General features: G+C 35.0%; 1 protein-coding gene and 1 non-coding gene across 2 annotated transcripts; one reads left to right on the top strand and one right to left on the bottom strand.

The window, feature by feature from the left end:
* Nucleotides 1-3,156: 3,156 nt before the first annotated feature.
* Nucleotides 3,157-5,875, bottom strand: LOC114730146 (expansin-A4-like). The gene is made up of 3 exons (XM_028917171.1): nucleotides 5,666-5,875; nucleotides 4,879-5,197; nucleotides 3,157-3,904 (listed from the first exon to the last, which is right to left on the bottom strand). The coding sequence occupies exons 1-3, from the start codon at nucleotides 5,820-5,822 to the stop codon at nucleotides 3,595-3,597; spliced, it is 786 nt and encodes a 261-aa protein (XP_028773004.1). The 5' UTR covers nucleotides 5,823-5,875; the 3' UTR covers nucleotides 3,157-3,594.
* A 3,025-nt stretch (nucleotides 5,876-8,900) lies between these two features.
* Nucleotides 8,901-8,972, top strand: TRNAC-GCA (transfer RNA cysteine (anticodon GCA)). The gene has a single exon. It is a non-coding gene; the product is annotated as a tRNA-Cys (tRNA).
* The last annotated feature ends 10,197 nt before the right edge of the window (nucleotides 8,973-19,169 follow it).

Genomic DNA, 19,169 nt, shown 5'->3' with positions numbered 1-19,169 from the left:
TTTATTCATTTTCTCATACACACACAAAATCAGAATTATTTTAATTATATATATGTATATTTAACCTCTACCTATTCTATAAAAATTTGTTTCAATATTAGATATATGAAAATTAGGATGTTACAGTAGGCGAAAGTATACTTTTACTTTTTTAACTTTACACAAAGTTTCATTTTGATCCTTTAACTTTAAAAAGTAAATTTTTAGTCCTCTAACCCTAAAACTATTAACAAAAAATGATGATATTAAGCTCTTAAATGCTAATAAAACATTACTAAATGTTAACATATTAAGTTTAACAAACAACCATAATTGTTACAAAAAATCATCATTTAAGACTAACAATTTTAGGGTTAAAGGATTAAAAATATATTTTTTTAAAGTTAACGGACCAAAGTGAAACCTTAAATAAAGTTAAAGGACTAAATATATACTTTAGCCTAATTTGTATGGTGAGTCATTAAATTCACTTGAGAGTTACACAAGTGGAATCTATAATACAAAACCATATCTTCATGAGCTGATAAAAATAAAGACATGAAACTATCCAAAGATTGTAGAGAGAAGTGTAATGCTGACAGATTCTTGCGCCACAAAGTACAAAAGATTACGATCATTGCAAATATTCTTGATGTGCAAACAATTGGCCCCTTTGATTCAAATAAAATTATGTTCCAATGATTCAAAAGTGACTGATTATATATATACTAGGGATACTTTTACTTTGTCCCCCCAATCAACTTGTGCTGAGTTTCTTTATGTATGAGCCTTCCGAATGAATTTTAACAACTGCCTCTTCTCTTCCTTCTACTCCCCCCCGCCCCCAAAACAGCAAGCAGCCCAGCATATATAAATACAATTTTGTATTTGGTAAACAAACAGGTCTTGCGTAAAAGTAGAAATCGAAAAACACATTAAAAGTAGACCCTGACTTCATTTTATTTTTTTTGTTTTACTCTTTTTTCATAAAAAAAAACATATAACATGTAGATGTGGAAAATTCCCAATGAGATTGGATGCGCTGTGGGACCATCTTTTGGGAGCACAAAAAGGTTCTGATTTGTGGGGCAAAAGCCATTGAATTTTAGGAAGAATCCACACACACACACACACATGCAAGAGGTTTGCCATTCTTTTCCAAAGTGGTTCACTCTTGAGTTATCAAGATTTATGATACGGGTAGTAATGACATTGTGGTCTAACAGTATCAAAATCCCTTTATAAATAGGAGGAGGCGGGTTTGATCTGCTCGGCCATCGTGATGTATCCAATGAGAAAGTTGAAGGATCTTGTTAATTTCTTCTGATATTTGACAGTAAGTTTTGAGGGTTTGTATTGAAGTTGGGGAATTTAGGTGAGATAAGGAAGCAAGAGAGGTGAGTGGTGGTTATGGAATAGACAGGATAGGGAGATAGACATGCATGTGCAAAATGGGTACCACAGAATTGTGCTTTTAATAAATGGAGGATTCATATCAGAGGACAGAGTCTTTAGAAGATGTGGTCAACATGGAATTGGGCTGCAACCAACATGCACATGAGATCTACCACAGTGCTGAAACTGAGGGATATGTTTGTGTGTGCCAATGACATTCCAACTTCTTCATCAGCGATCCAATATGCAACTTGTTTCATTCATCTGTCCTGTGCTTAATAAAACTCCTCGTCCTCAGAGCTATGTTTGGATAGAGGGAATGTATGTGGGGAGAAAATACAGGAGATGGAATACTAGGAAGGAAACCTTCCAAAAATGATTGAAAAAATTTACCATTTTTGAGAGTTTTTTCTCGTAGGATTCTTTCCTCCTTAATTTTCTCCTCGTCCAAACATAGGGGTCGCTCCTAACATATTCTTGTTAATACGATATTATATGTTGTTGCTATGCTCTGTACTTTGTAGTTTTGGACCACGTAGTACATACCCCACGTACCTTGTTGTGTGTTGAAATTTGGAACTATCTGGAAGGTGTAAAAGAAGAACCAAATACGCGATGCAGAAATTTGTTTCGCAGCAGGCTTCATTCTTAATGCTTTGAGATGGGCCAAGCGATGGTTCTCCGAATGCTTTCGAAGGAATAAGTTCTCTTTGATTTTTGACCTTTAGCATCAACCAACCAGCATCCCCCACCTCCTAGTCAAATGCACATCTGTTGTTCTTTCAATAACTTACGTTTGACCTTTCATCATATTCTCACAATTCCATAAATATCTTTGTGATTTATTCTGCAAACTGCATGTCTCAGTCGTAGTTTTTTCTTTCTTTTTTTTAATGACAATGTGATTAAGTATACATGTAGAGAGAATAAATTAAAGTTGGGCCATTGGTAGCCAAGGCAAATCTAACATCCGCACAAATTAGGTTGGGCATGGACTTCACTGATTCACTCCATCCTCTATATCTGGTACTTTTCTGGTCCTAAATATAAGATCCTTATACTAGTACACCCTTATACTAGTACTAGTATAAGGGTCTTATATTTAGGACCGAAGAGTATTAAATTAAATTTTGTAATATAATGATAAAAAATTAATTTTATATGAACAATTATGACTATATTGTTAAAAATATATGAATATGACCTTACATAGATTTGGTTGCATGTATTGTCAATATAGCGAAGATTGCGACAGCAGGAACGCAAGAATACCAGACGAAAATCTGGGCCCATGATAGCATCTGGGAAGACTCGTAATATTTAATGTTGTTGAAGACGTGACGATGAGCATTACAAGTATTGCTGCGAATTTGGTTTCGTTGGCTTTGAACAGGAAAATCCGCAATTTGCAACTCTCCTTTTCACAAACACATAAATGCTGTATATTAATTCCGATCTTAATTATAAAAACTAGTTGACTAATTTGAAAAAATTAAAAAAAAAATAAGTTTAGTTATTTATAATAAATAAATATTGTAAAATATCTTTACTAATCAAATATATTGACTAAAACTATCATTATTAAAAAAATTATCTTGGAAAAAAATATATAAATAGAAGAAACAAAATGAATTGAGATTTTATATTTAAAATCAAATAAAATTTTATATTAAAGACCCGATGTAGTATTAGTTTTTTCTGGTCATTTGTAAAAATAACTTGAGAAGTAAATTAAAGAGTGGAAATAACAACTCTAATGAGGATATGACAGTGGTAGTAAATATAATAATAATAATAGTAGTATTTAACTTCAATAATAGGCAGCAAGCTGCGGGCTACCTGCACCTTCATTTGCAGCCACCTCAGCCCAATCCACCCCACTTTCAACTTCACACTCAAATAATAAAGACTCCACATCACTCACATTACTGTGCTGGCTAATTAAATAACATAAACCAGCAATTTTACAGTTCACTAAACACTTGCTAACCCCAGAAAGAAGCAAAAGAACCAAAAAGTTCAAGTTCCACGTTCATAATCACACAGGCTCACAGTAACACTACTATATGTAATTATAAAAAGTGCCTGTCACTTTTTCCTATCTAGTCTTGTCTTTGCTTTTTCCTGATGCTGCTATCTGAGTTTGACTCCCCGCGGCTTCAAAAACATTCCCGGCAAAATAAAGGGAAGTCGGAAGGCGGGAAAACTGAAAATGAAATCTTAGACGCGGAAATTCTTCCCGGTGAAGGTCTGGCCGAACTGCCAATTGGGAGGCGCCACGTTCCAGGAGGTGGAGGTGCGCCTGTCGCTGCCGGTCACCCGGAAGGAGAGGGCCTGCCCCACCAGGATGGCGTTGGATTGCCAGTTTTGCCCCCAGTTTCGGCTCATGCTCATCCAGTTCGTCTTGCTTCCCTTCACGCTCACCCTCACGAGGTCCCCTGCGCCCGCCACGTTGGTGATCAAAACCAGGTTGAAGTAACGGAATCCGTTGACCGTGAACCTTATTCCCCCGACCTTCCTGCATGGCACCCTGTATATCACACAACACACAAAAATGAATCATTCGGTAAACTTTGCCTGTTTTAAGGTTTTACAGCGCCCGAGGACAGTGGCCTTTTTGGTCTGATGTGTGACCCGACATGGGCATGGAACAGAGTAAAATGCTTTCCCTCTGACTTTCGGAGGCACGGGAAACGCCCTACCCTGATTTCCCGGGAAAATCTTTATTTTTCTCGCACAAAGCTCCGTTTACTTTACCATATTGCCCTCGACGGACCGAGGAAACATGGAATGACACATTAGGACCCAAATCCCGGTAGGAGCGCGGAAGAAGACGAGGATATTTTGGACTTTGCCTCAAAAGAGGGATCCCGAACCCGAAGGAATAAAGAAGCGGGAAGGTGGGGTTATTTCCGTTGGTACTGTTCGGGTAACCGACGAAAACCTTAAATGGGTTCCGAAGAAATGAAAACTGCTGAGCGTTTTCTGAGCGAGCTTTTCTTTTGTCTGGTTTCTGAGGAAAAAAGAAAGGAAACCGCGGCGAACAAGAAGACAACAGTGGGAATGCAATGTTTTGGACAACAGTTTTCGGTTCTAATCTGTGTTCCGCTGGGGACCTGGATCTCGGAAATGACAATTAATTCAGCTCTGATTATGCAACTTTCATAACTGCAAACGACAATGTGGCTTCAATGTTTTATGGACATCCAGACATACAGCTAATATATGACAGTAGTAACCCAGCTCAGAATCTAAATTTCATCATTGCAGCAAACTTATCTAATCGGAATTACTCATGACTTGCAAATCAGTAGTAACCCAGAAGAGACAAAAACATATTCTCTTGAGACAGCAAACAAGAGACTAGCACAAAGTAAACCAGCTCAGAATATAGGAATTTCATAATTGCAGGGGGTTCCTGTAGTGGGAATTGGAAACTCTAGACGACTAGATCAATGCACGAGACAGAGGCTGGCCAAAAATGGGATGAGACGAATTACTCACCGGCGGTAGGTAACGGGGACGATTCCGGCACGGTACTGAGCGATCTTGAGGAACATGGGCATGGCGAGGTCGAAGTGGGGGCGTGGGGGGTTGCACCATCCGCCATTGTCACTTGGAAGAGCGAAGTTGGGGGGACAGAAGTTAGTAGCGGTAACGATGATGGAAGGGCTTCCAGGGTTGCACCATCTGGGGTCTTGGTCACACTTGATCATGAAGCACGCGCCGCAGCTCAGCCCATTGTTGAATAGAGCCGTACTTAAAGCTGCCGTGCTCACTCCATACCCTTGGCTATACAGATTTCCATAGCCACAAGCACCACCTGAGAAATGCACATTACACAACCATTTCAGAAAACATGAATTGATTTAGCTAAACGACAGAAATTAACTATATGTTTTCCGAGATTTTTAAACCGGAAAGAATCGGGGGTGATGTTTTTGTTGTGTAGCGCATTCTGAGTAAGAGGAAAAAAATAGGGGAGAGGGGAGAAAATAGTCAGCATTTAGAAAGAATAAGTAGGAATAAACATGTTTTCCGGAATTGTAAAGTGAAAAATAGAAGGCAATGGAGGAAACATTTCTTGTGAGCTTGAACTTGGAAGTAGGGAAAAAAGGAGGAGGGACCAGGGAGGGGTTATGGAATAAATTAATGGAAAAGGGATTTTGCAGCGTGGAAACAGAAATGCTTGTTTAATTGGAAATGGAAGAAGGCTGGAGGGGAGAGGTGAAGACGATTTTAGCATTTTGGGTAGAGAAAAAATAGAAGATTGAAGAATGAGAAGGCTTACCCATAGTTCCAGAAGCGTCACTGCCGCCGTAGAAGGTGGCGTGAGCGGACTGCCAGGGGCCGCCGGAGTAAACGCCGGGGATTCGAGCAGAGGCAGGAAGAAGCAGCGAGGCGAGAGAGAGAAAGCAGAGGAAGGGCATTATGGAATAGGAAGCCATTGCAGAGGCGCAGAGAGAGAGAGAGAGTGAGAGAGAGAGGAATGGGAGTGGGGGAGAAGGGAGAAGACGGAGAGGGGGTACTTATGGCGGGGCGGAGTGGGGGGAATCAAGTGAACAGGTCTGTTCACTACAAATTTAACTACCCCCTAATTAATGCCCCTCTCTCCTCCTTTGTGTTTTTATCACTGTCCCGGCTAGTTTTTTTCTTTCTTTTTTCTTTTAATGTAATAAGGAAGCAAAAACCCTACTCAACTGAAAAAGGTAAAAACCCATGCAATGAGGCTTTGAGGCTTTTTTTCTGGCAAAAAAAAAAAAAACATTGGTAAATTAGATGATATAAAACATATTATAATTTTGATAAATTTAAAGCTTGCATGCAAAACATGAAAGTAAGGAGGAATGAATACATATACCGCTCGTTTCTATTTACAAGGTAAAAGAAGATGACATTTTTTGTCATATTTATCAGAAAATGACAGAAATTTTTTGTGTGAATATATAATTTTATCTGTCTATTATGTTAACTTTGTTTATATCAAATATAATATACATTAAATACAGACAGAGTTAAAGTATTGTTAAATTTTAAATGATGGTTAATAAAATTTAAAGATTTTTTTTTAATTTTTGTAAAACATATTAAATGTAACTTATAAATAACGTCATAAAAGTATATGAAATAAAAATATGTGGGAATAATATGCCGATAACCTCATAATGAAGTAGTATAAAAGTTTTGAGGTAAGTCAAAAGTTACAATTTTAGTTTTATCTCACCCATAAATAGGAGTGTTAGTGCATAATCTTCTAGTTAAGAAAAAGGAAGGATCTTTTTTTTTTTTTTGGAGGGGGGGGGAAGGGTTTGGGAATATGTTGGGCGGGTGAGGAAGGAATGGGGAGAGAAGAGACGAGAAGCATGTGGAGGAGGCATGGGAGTTGTTGCTGTTAAATGTTGGGCGTTGTGTTGTGCGGTTAGTGTGAATGTATGATCCCAACTTGAGCTCCCACACACACACACAGTTATATATGTCAAAAAACCATCTCCTAATTAATGAACCCATCTTCTTTTCTTTAATTTATTTTTTTAAAAAAAATACCCTGAATTAATTCATCCTTCGCTCTTCTCTCTCGTGTCTGTTTTTCCAATTTGGCACAAATATCCACTCACCTCCTTCCACTTCAATAATTCGTTCCATTATTTGTGCATATATGGCTTCCTGTTCCTTTTTCCGCTTTTCGCTACCCTCCTCCTTCATTCTTGTTACCCTTATCTTTCCTATCACTGCCTCTTCCCCCTCTCATATGAACTAGTTTCTCAGATCTTTTCACCACGCATTCACCTTCATGTGAACTAATGCACCATCCAACTATTGTTCTCTTCTCTTGCTGACACCGTCGTGCAATTAAAAAAATGACACTTATTAGCCAATTAACTGTGTCCAAATCAACTAACAAAAGTTAGTCTAGTTGGTGAGGAGTCTGGCTTATAACCTACAGAGTTGTGAGTTTAAATTCCGCTGCCGATATGGGGGCCTTATTGGTTGGCGATCTATAAGTGTCTCTGTAAGTGCTTTTCCAGTCTAGAGGCACGTCCTGATCCTGATAAGCTCCCAGAACTCAATTCACCTAAACTTTTTATTACAAAAAAAAACTGTGTCCAAATCATGTTAGGTAAAGTAATTACACGCTGTTCAAAATAAAATAAGTTTAAATATAATGTATTTTTAAAATCAAGGGATCATGAAATGTAAATCAATTCGAAGGATTAAACTAGAAACCCACATAAAATTTTAAAAAAAAATTATATAAAGAAAAGAAAGTGGCCATCTTTACTAATAGGTGGTTTGAAGTTTGAAGGAAGATTTGGTGGGAAGCGGCATGATGAAAGTAACCGGAGGGAGGGAAGCATGCGAAAAAGAAAGAAGGCAGTTAAAAGGGCGTGGGAGGGGTATTTTAGTCATTTAGTGGATAAGCAGCGGAATAGTGTGGGGACCACAACCCCGATGACAACACAACAGCGCCTTCGCGCAGGTTATCTTTTGATTTGAGACCCCCCCGGCAGCATAAATGGGAATGGGCCTTTTTACCCTGAGTGGGGTCCACCTTGGGCGTCGTGCGCCCCTCCCTCACCTTCGCTTTTTTTGTACGCTGTAATTCCATGCACGCACATAAAGGCTCAAGCCACCATCCACCCGCACCGTCAAAACTTCAGGAAAAAATTCAAAAAAAGTGGCCGTCGAATTATATTTATAAAAGAAATTACTATACTCAAAAAGCAAATAATAATATATTTTTATAGTAATTTTTAATTTAAAATTTTGAAATTCAACAATTATTGTTTTGGGATTTTCCTAAACTTCAAACCTTCTCCATTTTTTCAACCCTATTTTCCTTTTTTTTTAAAAAAAGAAATTAATTACTGCAGGCGCTTCACAAAAGTTCCCAAGTTCAGATGATACAAATAATGATAGTAATAATTCCATGAAACCGACAGAAAAATGGAAGCTTGAGGCGAAGGAGATCTTATGAGGCGGATTTGTTATGAAAAATGGGGCAAAAAAATAAGGGAAATAAATGTGAGCGAGCAAAATACAGGACGGGAGCGATGTGCGCCACCAGGCTTAGGTTGGGAGTCACATCAAACCCTAAACCCATGTGCTGTGTCGCCGCATATCTTCTCGTTTCCTTCATTATCATTATTTGCCCCATTTCTATAAATAATTCCCCTCTATTCATTTTTACAATATATACATTAAAAAAAAAGCAAAAAGAATTGTAAATAAAAATTCATTACAATATTAGTATTAGTTTTAACAACAAATCATAACAATTTTTTGTGAATGGATTCCTATATGCATTTTTTCAATTTTTTTGAATTTTTTTGTGATTTTTCTAATGTATATCACTCGATTTCATTTTCTCTCCCCTTCTCATTCTTCTTGCCTTTTATTTTACCTCCTCATGATCTCATCTTCTCTCTTCAACTCTCAAAATAGTTCCATGCCCTGAATTCTGAAGGTTTTCTCATCCGGACTAAACAGATTACTAGACGTTTTGTTGTTGGCGTTGCGTGTCTGTGGGGTCCATAGCTCAGTGGTAGAGTATTTGGCTGCAGATCAAGAGGTCATCGGTTCGAACGCGGTTGGGCCCTTATTACTTTTAACTTTTGCTTTTTCTTGTGTTTCTCTCCTTCCCTTCTGTGAAAAAATTTCATGTGCAGCAGCATTTCTATTCGTCGGTTCAAAACAGGATTAAGAGTCCAAAGTCCAAACAGAGACAAATAAATTAAGTCAAATTAAGATAATTGTTTTTTTCAAAAAAAGGCCATTGACCGCATGCATCTCGAGAGAAGATTGAGTCCCATTAGATACAACGTTGAATACATAAACATACAAGCTGTAGAGTCATTAATATAAAATTTAATTAATAAATTTGAAAAGATTTAGAAACTAAATAAACTGTTTAATTATAATATATGTTACTTAATCTCTTTAAAATATTTTTATGCATTATTATGGTATATATCAGTCTATAAGTTAAACAAATTAGTTTGAAAAAATGATAAATATAAATAATTTAAAATAATTTATTTAGTTTCTTTAATCTCTCTAAATTAATCAATTCTATTTTGCAAGAACTATAAATTAGTTAATTATATGTTCGTTTTTCTTTTGGAATGAATTTATGGGCAAATATAAAAAGGCGGAAAACAGAGCGGGGTGTGATGATGACACGTGTCAGCGAGGGGGAGCATGAGAGGAGCTTTCATATTGGAGGAGCAGTAATGAAGGGATGTGCGTGCGAGGAAAGGGCTTGGTGCAGTTGGAGGCTGGTAAAATGAATGAACAGGGAAGCGTGAGTGACACGTAGGCCTTTTTATCCAACAAAAAGTGATCCCTCTTTTCACCCACCAACCAGATCCCCCAAATCTTCCACGTCACCGCACCCATACTTCAACCGCACGCCACCTACCATGCAACCCAGCGCATGTGAACCTTTCCACCCATATCCCCCCTCCCCCCATGTGATCCATCTATCCTTCTATTTATCTGTTTATATCCTAATCCTATCCCTTCCTTCTCTCTCTACTCTCTGCTCTGTCCCCTCTCATGTTAACTCAGTTTTTGTATCATCACCGTCATCATCATTTTTTTTTTAAATCGTGCATATAATGAATGTATGCATTTGGGAAATCTTAATTTATAGTTAAAAAAATATTTACAGCTAATCATATGATCACCTGAACATTTATAGAAAATTTATTCTAAAGTATTGCGCTTAATTATTTTCTCACTAAAATAGTGCACCACCTTGACAAGAAATCATAACTGCCTTCATTCTTCTTCATCAAGCAACCCTCCCACCACCACCAAATTGGGAAAAAAAAAATAGTTGTGATCTTTTAATGTACGTGTATGTTATTTGTAATAAAAAGGTATTATTGTTCCTAAAATACCTTTGTTAATATGTGTCTTGGTTAGATCTGTCATTTCATATGACTTTTAATATCTGTAATTACTATAATGACTATCTTAAAAAAAGAATAAATATAAAAGATAAGGTGAATTGAAGTCTTACATTGATAATCAAATTAAATATCAAACCAACTCTTTTATTAACATTTTGTCAAAAAAAAAACTCTCTAGGGTTGAATTGTTATGTCAAAATCTACACGAAAAAACCCTCATTCATAAATTATTTTGTTTTGTTGGCGCTCTATTTCATTTTAGCCCATTCATCCATGTTCTGATTTTTTTGTCCTGACGTATACATACATACACACGTACAAAAATATATTCATTGTTTTTCATATATTTTTTTTTCCTTATTTTAAACAGAAACTTCATGCCAATAATATTAATTGCAGGTGTGCATGCACTTTTTGAACGGATATGTTCTAAGCCATCGACTGAAAAACAGTACACACACAAATTATTCATATCCAAATGGATTTATTAATTTTCGAGATCCAGTGAAAGAGACGAAGCATACAATTATATATATATATATATATATATATTTTAAAGCATATGGAGAACGGAGAAACTTGTACGATGTCAAACATTGCATGCGGTGGGACTTCGTCTTCCTTACGGGTATGTGAGATGGTCAAACTTAATTATCCAAGGCAGTGTAGACTCGTGTTGTGGCTCTAATCCATACTAATTCCGGTTTTTAATACAAAAACTGAGTGATTAATTTGAACATATTAAAAAAATTAAATAAGTTAATTATTTGTAACAAATATTCCTCTGATCCAATTTATAAAGTACTTCTAGCATATTTCACATAGACCCTGAAAAACTTTAAACTGCATTAACTCTTCGTTAAAATATAATAATTTTTTTAACTATACCCATATTTGATATATACACATTTCAAAAGAGATAATTATCTACACCATAATAAATGAAGAATAAAATAGTACATTCGCATTGAAAATTTAATAAAGTGACTTATAAACAGGACACTAAAAAAACCTTATCTCTTTGCCCTATAAATAGGACCAAAGGAGTAAGTGTTATATTTTTTAAAAGATCCTTGCTAATTAAGTATATTGGCTAAAACTATCATTATTATAAAAACTATCTTTAAATAAATAAATAAATATAAAAGACAAAATGTAACTATGATACTTTTCTTGATACGTGAAAATAAATTATAAATATTTTATAATAAGGATGACAGTGGTATTCCAGAATACTTGGCAAGCTAGTGCTTGGATTTAAAACTACAAAAATTAAAGAGGGGGCAATAATTCTCTATTGAGCATGGTATATTTAAAAGAGAAAAAGTGTATTAACTTAACTGTCTGCGTAAATAAAAAATAAGGAGAGGTTATGCGTTAATTGTTCTCTAAGCAAAGGGCCGGTACTTTACAACCCACTTCTTCCGTACAGCTCGACCCGTCTTGTTATTAGATCCTCATCAACAGGTGGGTTATATCATGAAAGTAGCATTTAGTAGCTCGCATGGTTATGAATTTAATTTGGCTACGTAATTCAATTTATTTCCTATATTTATTAATTTGCTCCGCAAGTAATCTCTATAATAATCATACGTATTAAAAGATTTTTATCAGATGATATATATAATCAACTAGAGAAAATGATATATATAATCAGGACAAGAATCGGTGTAGCACCTATCCAAGAGAAAATGGTTGAAAATCGCTTAAGATGGTTTGGACATGTGCAGAGAAGGCCTTTGAAGGCCCCGGTGAGGAGGGTGGATCAAACAAGATGGAGTCCCATAAAAAGAGGCAGGGGAAGACCGAGAAGAACGCTGAATGAGGTCATTGAACGAGACCTCCTAATCAACAACATATCTAAGGATTGGGTTGTTGACAGAGCACGATGGCGTCGTGTGATTCATGTAGCCGACCCCACCTAGTGGGATAAGGCTTGTTGTTTGTTGTTTGTTGTTTGTTTATATATATAATCAACTAGGATATTTTAAAAAATACGATATTCATTTGTTATAAATAATTAATTTAACTAATAATTTTGATATCTGTAAATTAATTATTTAAGTCCTATATATATTAAACACCAATTTCATGGGGGAGTTTACGTGATACACACCTTACATTTTCCACAAAACACACATATATATATAGATGGGATCATGGGAGTGAGCAACATAACATTGCTATTATTTCAAATATTCTTAGTTAATTATCATCCCATTATCCCAGTAATCATGCAGAAGCTGCGTTTCTTAAGATTCACTCTTCATCATCCCTTAATTTATAAACATTAATGTTTTAGCTATACTCAATAGAAACGGTTTGATGATGAACACTGAACAGCATGCATATATGTTAAAGGAAAATTCCATTTTAAGCACTTACATTTTTTTAAGAAAAAAAAGATATGGCAGTAATTCGCAGTTTTACCAATATAATAGCGTCGCGTCTTTAATATATAGCACGGTTGATTGAACATTTAGTCAGTCCATATAAAGTTACTCGCACCACACATAATGAGTAATACGCTGCTATTAGGATATATTTTAAATAACTAATTTATAGATAATAAATAATTATTTAAAATTTATTAAAATTAATAAATACTTCTCTCATCCTATTTATAAGGTATTTTTAACATATTTCACACAGACCAGGGAAAACCTTAAACTGTATTAACTTTTTATTAAAGCAAAACAACTTTTCAACTTTATCACTATTTAATATATACACTTTTCAAAAAAAAAAACTATCTACACTATAATAAATGAATGACAATATAGTACATTCATGGTAAAAATTTAATGAACTGACTTATAAATAGGACAAAAAAAATTTCTCTCTCTGCCCTATAAATAGGACCAGAGAGTAGGTTAGGAATATATTTTTATTTTCAAATATACTCTTATAATAAATGAGAGAGCATGACAAAGGAGGAGAAATAAATAATTGAGGACAAAACTGAAAAAAAATACATTAAATATTAAGACAAGTCTAAATTAAAACTTATAAAATAGATCACACCTTTTTTTAAATTTGAAACTTATACATAAGACCGGAGGGAATATTTTTGGAGCAATATATGCATGCATATTAGATTAGAAAATATAAGTTGTTATTAAAAAAGAAGAAAATATAAGTTAAAAGATTTTTTTTATCACCCAATTTTATTAATTAAGTGAAAAATAAATTTATTAGTGAAAAAAATGGAACATATTTTTGACCAACGAAATTGAACACATACATTACAACTAGCAGGTGAACGCACATTTCCACAAAAGCAATCAATTAAGGCCCAGTTTAGATTAGCATTTAAAATCATTTATAAACATGTTTTATATATATTAAGATAAGATTTTTCCCATACTTATTTCATATTTAGTAAATCATGATTAGAAAGCTACTTATAAATAATCACAAACAGTTATAGAGTTTGGATACAGATGAAATCAATTAAAAAGCTTTTTTTTATATGCAAATTAAGATAAAATTTCCTCCAGATGTGTATCTTGTATATGGTAAAATTATTTTTAAAAAGTTACTCTAAGCTCCAGAGTCCCTGTGAGATTATTTGTGACATTGAATGCCTCGATTGAAGACCATCTTTCGTTTTCACTAACTCACCATATGACGCTCATGATGCTGTCTGCGAGTTCACATTCTCATAAATAAGGTTGGCCCATAAGGTTGGACCGGAGGATTATATATTTACAAATGAACTTAATCTTTTCTGTTTCATGATTAATCCCTCCAGGATTTTAAATTCATGGTAATAAACAATAACAAGTAACAATTACTGTAGAAACCAATTTAGTGTTCAATAAAAAATCATATTATGTATATTTTTTAAAATTATGTTTATTTGTAAATATATACTCTTATTACATGCATGTTTCCGCAAAGACACTAAAAAAAACTAAAAAAAATAACAATTATCACTCTGGCCTTTAATATACTACCTCCGGTCTTTATTATAAGACCCCGTTTGACTTTTTGTTTGGTCCTAATTATAATGCCCCAATCCATTTTGTCTCTCATATTTATGCATTTTTTTTCAAGATAATCCTTTTAATAATGATAGTTCTAGCCAATATACTTAATTAGCAAGAATATTTTAGGAATGACAACACTTATTTATTACAAATAACTAACTTAACTTACTTCTTTAATCTCTTCAAATAAGTCAATTGGGTCTTATAATTAGGACCGGAGGTAGTAAGTCACTTGTAACATACTAGTATTATTCTATATCATGAAATGGGTTAAATTGATAAATTTTTTTAATTTTACTTTCATCAAGGTTCTCTTCTTCTTTTCATATTTACAGATCATTCTCATATATGCCATTTCTTTTTCTCTTTCCAATTAAAATTAAATAAAAATAAAAATAGTAAATAAACATGACTTATATTTAAAACAAAACTTTTTTCTACAAATGAGATGAAAGTGATATGGATTTGTTGAGACGAGGGGAGGTCGGAGGGGCCTGATTGATATTGATACGGATAAGAAGAGGGCATGTGAGTCGTCGACATTAGCCCCCATTTTAGATTTGGAGAATGGGCTGTTTTTGCTCCTCGTTCTTTGAATCCTATCTTCACGTTATTTTGAACACCCAACTCCCTTATTTAATATTTATTTCTCTCGCAATGGCATTTCTTTTTAATCTCTCTTCTTCATTATTATCAAATGCTATATACAACAAAACAAACTGTTCAATTTTTTCTTTTTGGGACTGTGCTGTTCAATTAATTTGAGCGGCGAATGAGGACGACGGAGCCAGGCAAGTGGCCAAATTAGCCGACGGGCCGTTTTGAGACATGCGCCGCAATTATTCGTTTTGTGTTTTGACTCTCGAAGCCTTTCATTAAATTTACCTGTCGTTTTCACGTTCTTTTGTCGTCCTTGCCTTACACGTGCTCTTCACAGATCACAGCACCCTCCAAATTACTACTCCCTCCTATTCAAAATATAAAATAAATTTTATTAGAGAGATTTAATTTTTTTATAAGATAATATTCATTTTTATTTAAAAAGTTAATGAGTTTTTCTTTTTAGTTTTGCTTACATATATTTTCTTTCTTTTTTAATTCATTTATTGTATATTTTACTTATTCTTTTTATTAATAAAGATATATTTAGAAAAAAAATACATTCATTACATATGTATTATTTTAAACTAATTTTAACTAATTTCTTGATAAACATAAATGAATAAAGTTTATCTCATGTTTTGAATTGAAAGGAGAATGACTCCTAAAACAACTATATAAACACCAACAGGATTAGGTTTAGCAGGAGAAATTAATCCCTCACAAATTAGCAAATTAAAGTTCTAGTTCAGGTCAGGAGAGGTGCACATTTAAACACTTTTAAGTGGAAGATACTTATGCTTAGCCAAAAAAAAAAAACACATATAAACCCTCCCCTCATTATTCATTTACTGATTTAAAATTCAACTCCCTTGTTATTTTGCACATCTGAAATTCAAAGCACATTTTCCCATGTGAGGATAAATAATGTTATGCCATGGAGAACATGTTAATTAATATACTTTATTAATTATTTTTTTAAAGAGAATTTAAACTCATCATAATGAAAGGACGACGTCCACATGGTACATAAATGGATGTATAGGACGGGACATGCATGGTTCGTGAGTAAAGTAAAGTAGTGTCTCCTCCAAGTCACTCTTCGCTCTGTTTCTCTTGTGAATAAAATGAATCATTTAATTTTAAATTTGGATTTCCCTGTATAAGAGCATGTGTTTCGGGAGATTTAATACCTGTTTGGGATAGCAGTGAAAATTCCCTGTAAACACTTTTCACGTAAGTTGAGACAAAACTCCTTTCACATATTTACCTCCTATTTCGTAAATCACTATTAAAAAGCTATTTATAAGCTGTTTCAAATGGGCTTTTAAAAAAATGATACACGAGCCAAATTTTACTTTATTAAACAAACTTCTCCAGTTTTTTTTTTTAAGCACTTCCGTGGGGAAAGTTGAAGTGGATGAGGTATTTAGAACAGTAATATATTATTTTTGTCCTAATTATAAAATTTTATTTATAATCTATAAATAAGATCTTATAATTAGAACCAGAGGTAGTACATCATACTGTGAGAACCATGCATGAATAAAGTTGAAGTGTGTGTATATATAAAGCAAGAAAATAACTTATCAAGGAAGAGATCGAGGAAAAAGAATAATGATAATTAAAGATCATTTTAAATAGCATATGATGCTTGAAGGCAAAGTACAATGAGGTGGGCTGGAGCTTGAAGAGATGTGAGATTGTGGGCTAAGAGCTTCGAGGACCGGAGGGGCCTTAGCTTAGCTAATGAGAATTGGTAGAATGAAGATCCATTTAGTATGAACAAGGAAGATTCACTTGTACCAACAAGGATTGGTCCAAGTGGTAAACGGCTTGGTATTGCTTAAACGAGGTCTTGAGTTTGAGTCTCAGCGTATGTAGAAATCCCCGTTGAGAGACTCACCCACCACAGTTAGGTGCCCGACACGGGTCGGATCTAGATGTAGTCGAAGCAAAGTTCCGATGAACTGAGTGGGTAACAGGAGAAAAAAAAAGAATCACTTGTGTCTCAATTATTCTCAAATCTCAACCCGTCACTCTTCCCCTTTTCAAAACCCATCAGACCCGTGAACCACACTTTCCATTGCAGCCAACCTGCCATGCAAAACAAAAACTCACCACCAAAATGTGTTTGTCCTCAGTCTCACGCAACATTTTCAGTATGGTAATATATATGTGCAGAGCCAAAAAATATGCCAGAAGATAAATACTTGATTGCTTGCCCTTCTTTTAGCCAAACAATTGCTCTGTACTTTTCTCCCACTCCACGGATCAAAGCTTGATATCTTTTTCCTCTGGGTTAGCTTCATCGATTGCCTAAAAGCCAATATTGTTGCCCCTTTTCTCCTGACGTCCTTCACTGCTTTAACCTTTTCTAGTGAACCTGGTGTCCCCCACCAATTCTAGCAATGTATTCGAGTTTCCAGGCCGAGATGGGAAGAGGATTACCTCTTGGTTAAATTCCTTCACGTTTTTTATAGGACAGATGGCAGGCATGATGATGGTAGAAAAGTTTAGCAGCTTGCATTCATTAGATCATGGAAAATCTGCAACCAGATGCCTTTTTTTCCTCACTTGTCTGTCCTTTTCATGATAAAGGGATCTCATTTTCCGATCCAATCCTGCCTGCCCATGGCTTCTCCGCATAGTCACTAGTCCCCTTCATGGGCTTCCTCCTCTCTCAGAATGAAATTTAATCAATATGTAGTTCTGCATCCTCTGGGTCTGTCTGAACCTTTTACCCCAGCTTCAATGGCGGTTGCTTCCAATGTAAAACAAGGAAGATCGGCTTAAAGTGTCCGGACTTTAGAAACAGAAAAAGAATACATAACTAGGTTTAATAATCTATGCACACGCACGCGCACTCATATACCGTGCTCACCCACAATATAACCCTGAGTCTGATGGGAAAAAGAGACACCATCCTCCTGCCCAATACGCCGTCAACATTTGCTTTTTGAAATTTAGCTCATTCTTTAAAGAACGTAGCTTTAAACAACTCTGTTATTTGTTAAGGACCAAATACAGATTTTTCAGTTACGGGAACTAAATGAAATGCTAACCAACATCATCATCAAGACCAGCAGAGTCATTTAGATTCAGAGCCCTCCCTAGCTATTATAAACTCCACAAACCACCCGTTTTGAAGTGAAGAGTTTAGGGGTCTGCATTTTGGGATGCTCTTAGTTCATTACTCATCAATGCCATCGTCCGAATTCTCAAGTTACCTAAACATGATGGAATGCCTTAGAACTCAAAATCAAGTTTTACACACTCATTTAGAAATATACAGTAAATCAATACAGGTTCTCCAAAGCACACGCACCGGACTTAAGGGGCTCTTGATTTAATACGTTGAGCTCTAAGCAGTCCATCCTTAATGGATTAGGACCCAAACCGATTACAAGTGAGGCTACTATGTGAATAACAAAATACTACGTGGATCTTGAGATGGAATATATTATTTATGATGTAAAATTCAAGTCTTAATAACTACTTATACGTAAGACAGAGATCATATATATTTCAAGGAGTCAGTTTTGAAAGCATAGGATAATAACTCCCGTATTTCTGTTTAAATAGTTGTCTCCTCTAATTCATTTAGAGTTATTTGTTGTGCATCATAATCTGAATTATGTATTAGTAGCTCAACATTCATTGCAATGAGTTGCTCGACCTGGCTCCAGGAAAAAATTAGGTACCGTATGACTAGGGACGCAAATCTTTCCCGAGAGACTCCTTGAGATGATTTTTCCCCACTTCAAAAGACTTTGGGGTTTTGTGACAATGTGTGATCAAGCTAAGAAGCCTCTCATATCGGATTATGGATTCAACATATATGGATTCCATAGAAGGAAAAGTAGTCCCAGAATTTCTTGGAAAAGACTTGGCTTCTCTTCATTTAAATCTCAATTACTAAAAATTTGATTCCGGGTTGAGATCACAAATGGAGAGGAAGTGAAGAGAGAAAGAAATTGAGAGAAGATGGAGATGTGGGGATTAGTTGGCGCTTGATGGAGGTAGTTTTCTCCTTTTTCCTTCTTTTTTCCCCCGATTTTAGTAATCATAACTTCACATTTATTTATAATGGTAAGGTACATTTACATCTCAAAATATTTTTTCAGATATGTTTAGTGTCCTAAAATATTTTTTGGTACACTCAACATTTTGAAATATTTTTTCAGTTATATCTAATACTCTAAAATATTTTGTAGTATGCTTAGCACCTCGAAGTAGTTTTTTAGATACATCCAGCGTCTTAAAAATACTTTATAGTATTTAATAT

Source organism: Neltuma alba, unplaced genomic scaffold (assembly GCF_004799145.2).
Source record: "Neltuma alba isolate B1F8T4 unplaced genomic scaffold, ASM479914v2 tig00012714_pilon, whole genome shotgun sequence".
NCBI lineage: Eukaryota > Viridiplantae > Streptophyta > Magnoliopsida > Fabales > Fabaceae > Neltuma > Neltuma alba.
This window is presented reverse-complemented; position numbering and strand designations above follow the sequence as displayed.

Excerpts from the sequence above, each read along its gene's own strand:
- LOC114730146 (XM_028917171.1), bottom strand. The coding sequence starts at position 5,822 with ATGGCTTCCTATTCCATAATGCCCTTCCTCTGCTTTCTCTCTCTCGCC. Across the intron at positions 5,198-5,665 it reads TGACGCTTCTGGAACTATGG|GTGGTGCTTGTGGCTATGGA; the intron begins GTAAGCCTTCTC and ends TGCATTTCTCAG. Across the intron at positions 3,905-4,878 it reads GTCCCCGTTACCTACCGCCG|GGTGCCATGCAGGAAGGTCG; the intron begins GTGAGTAATTCG and ends TGTGATATACAG.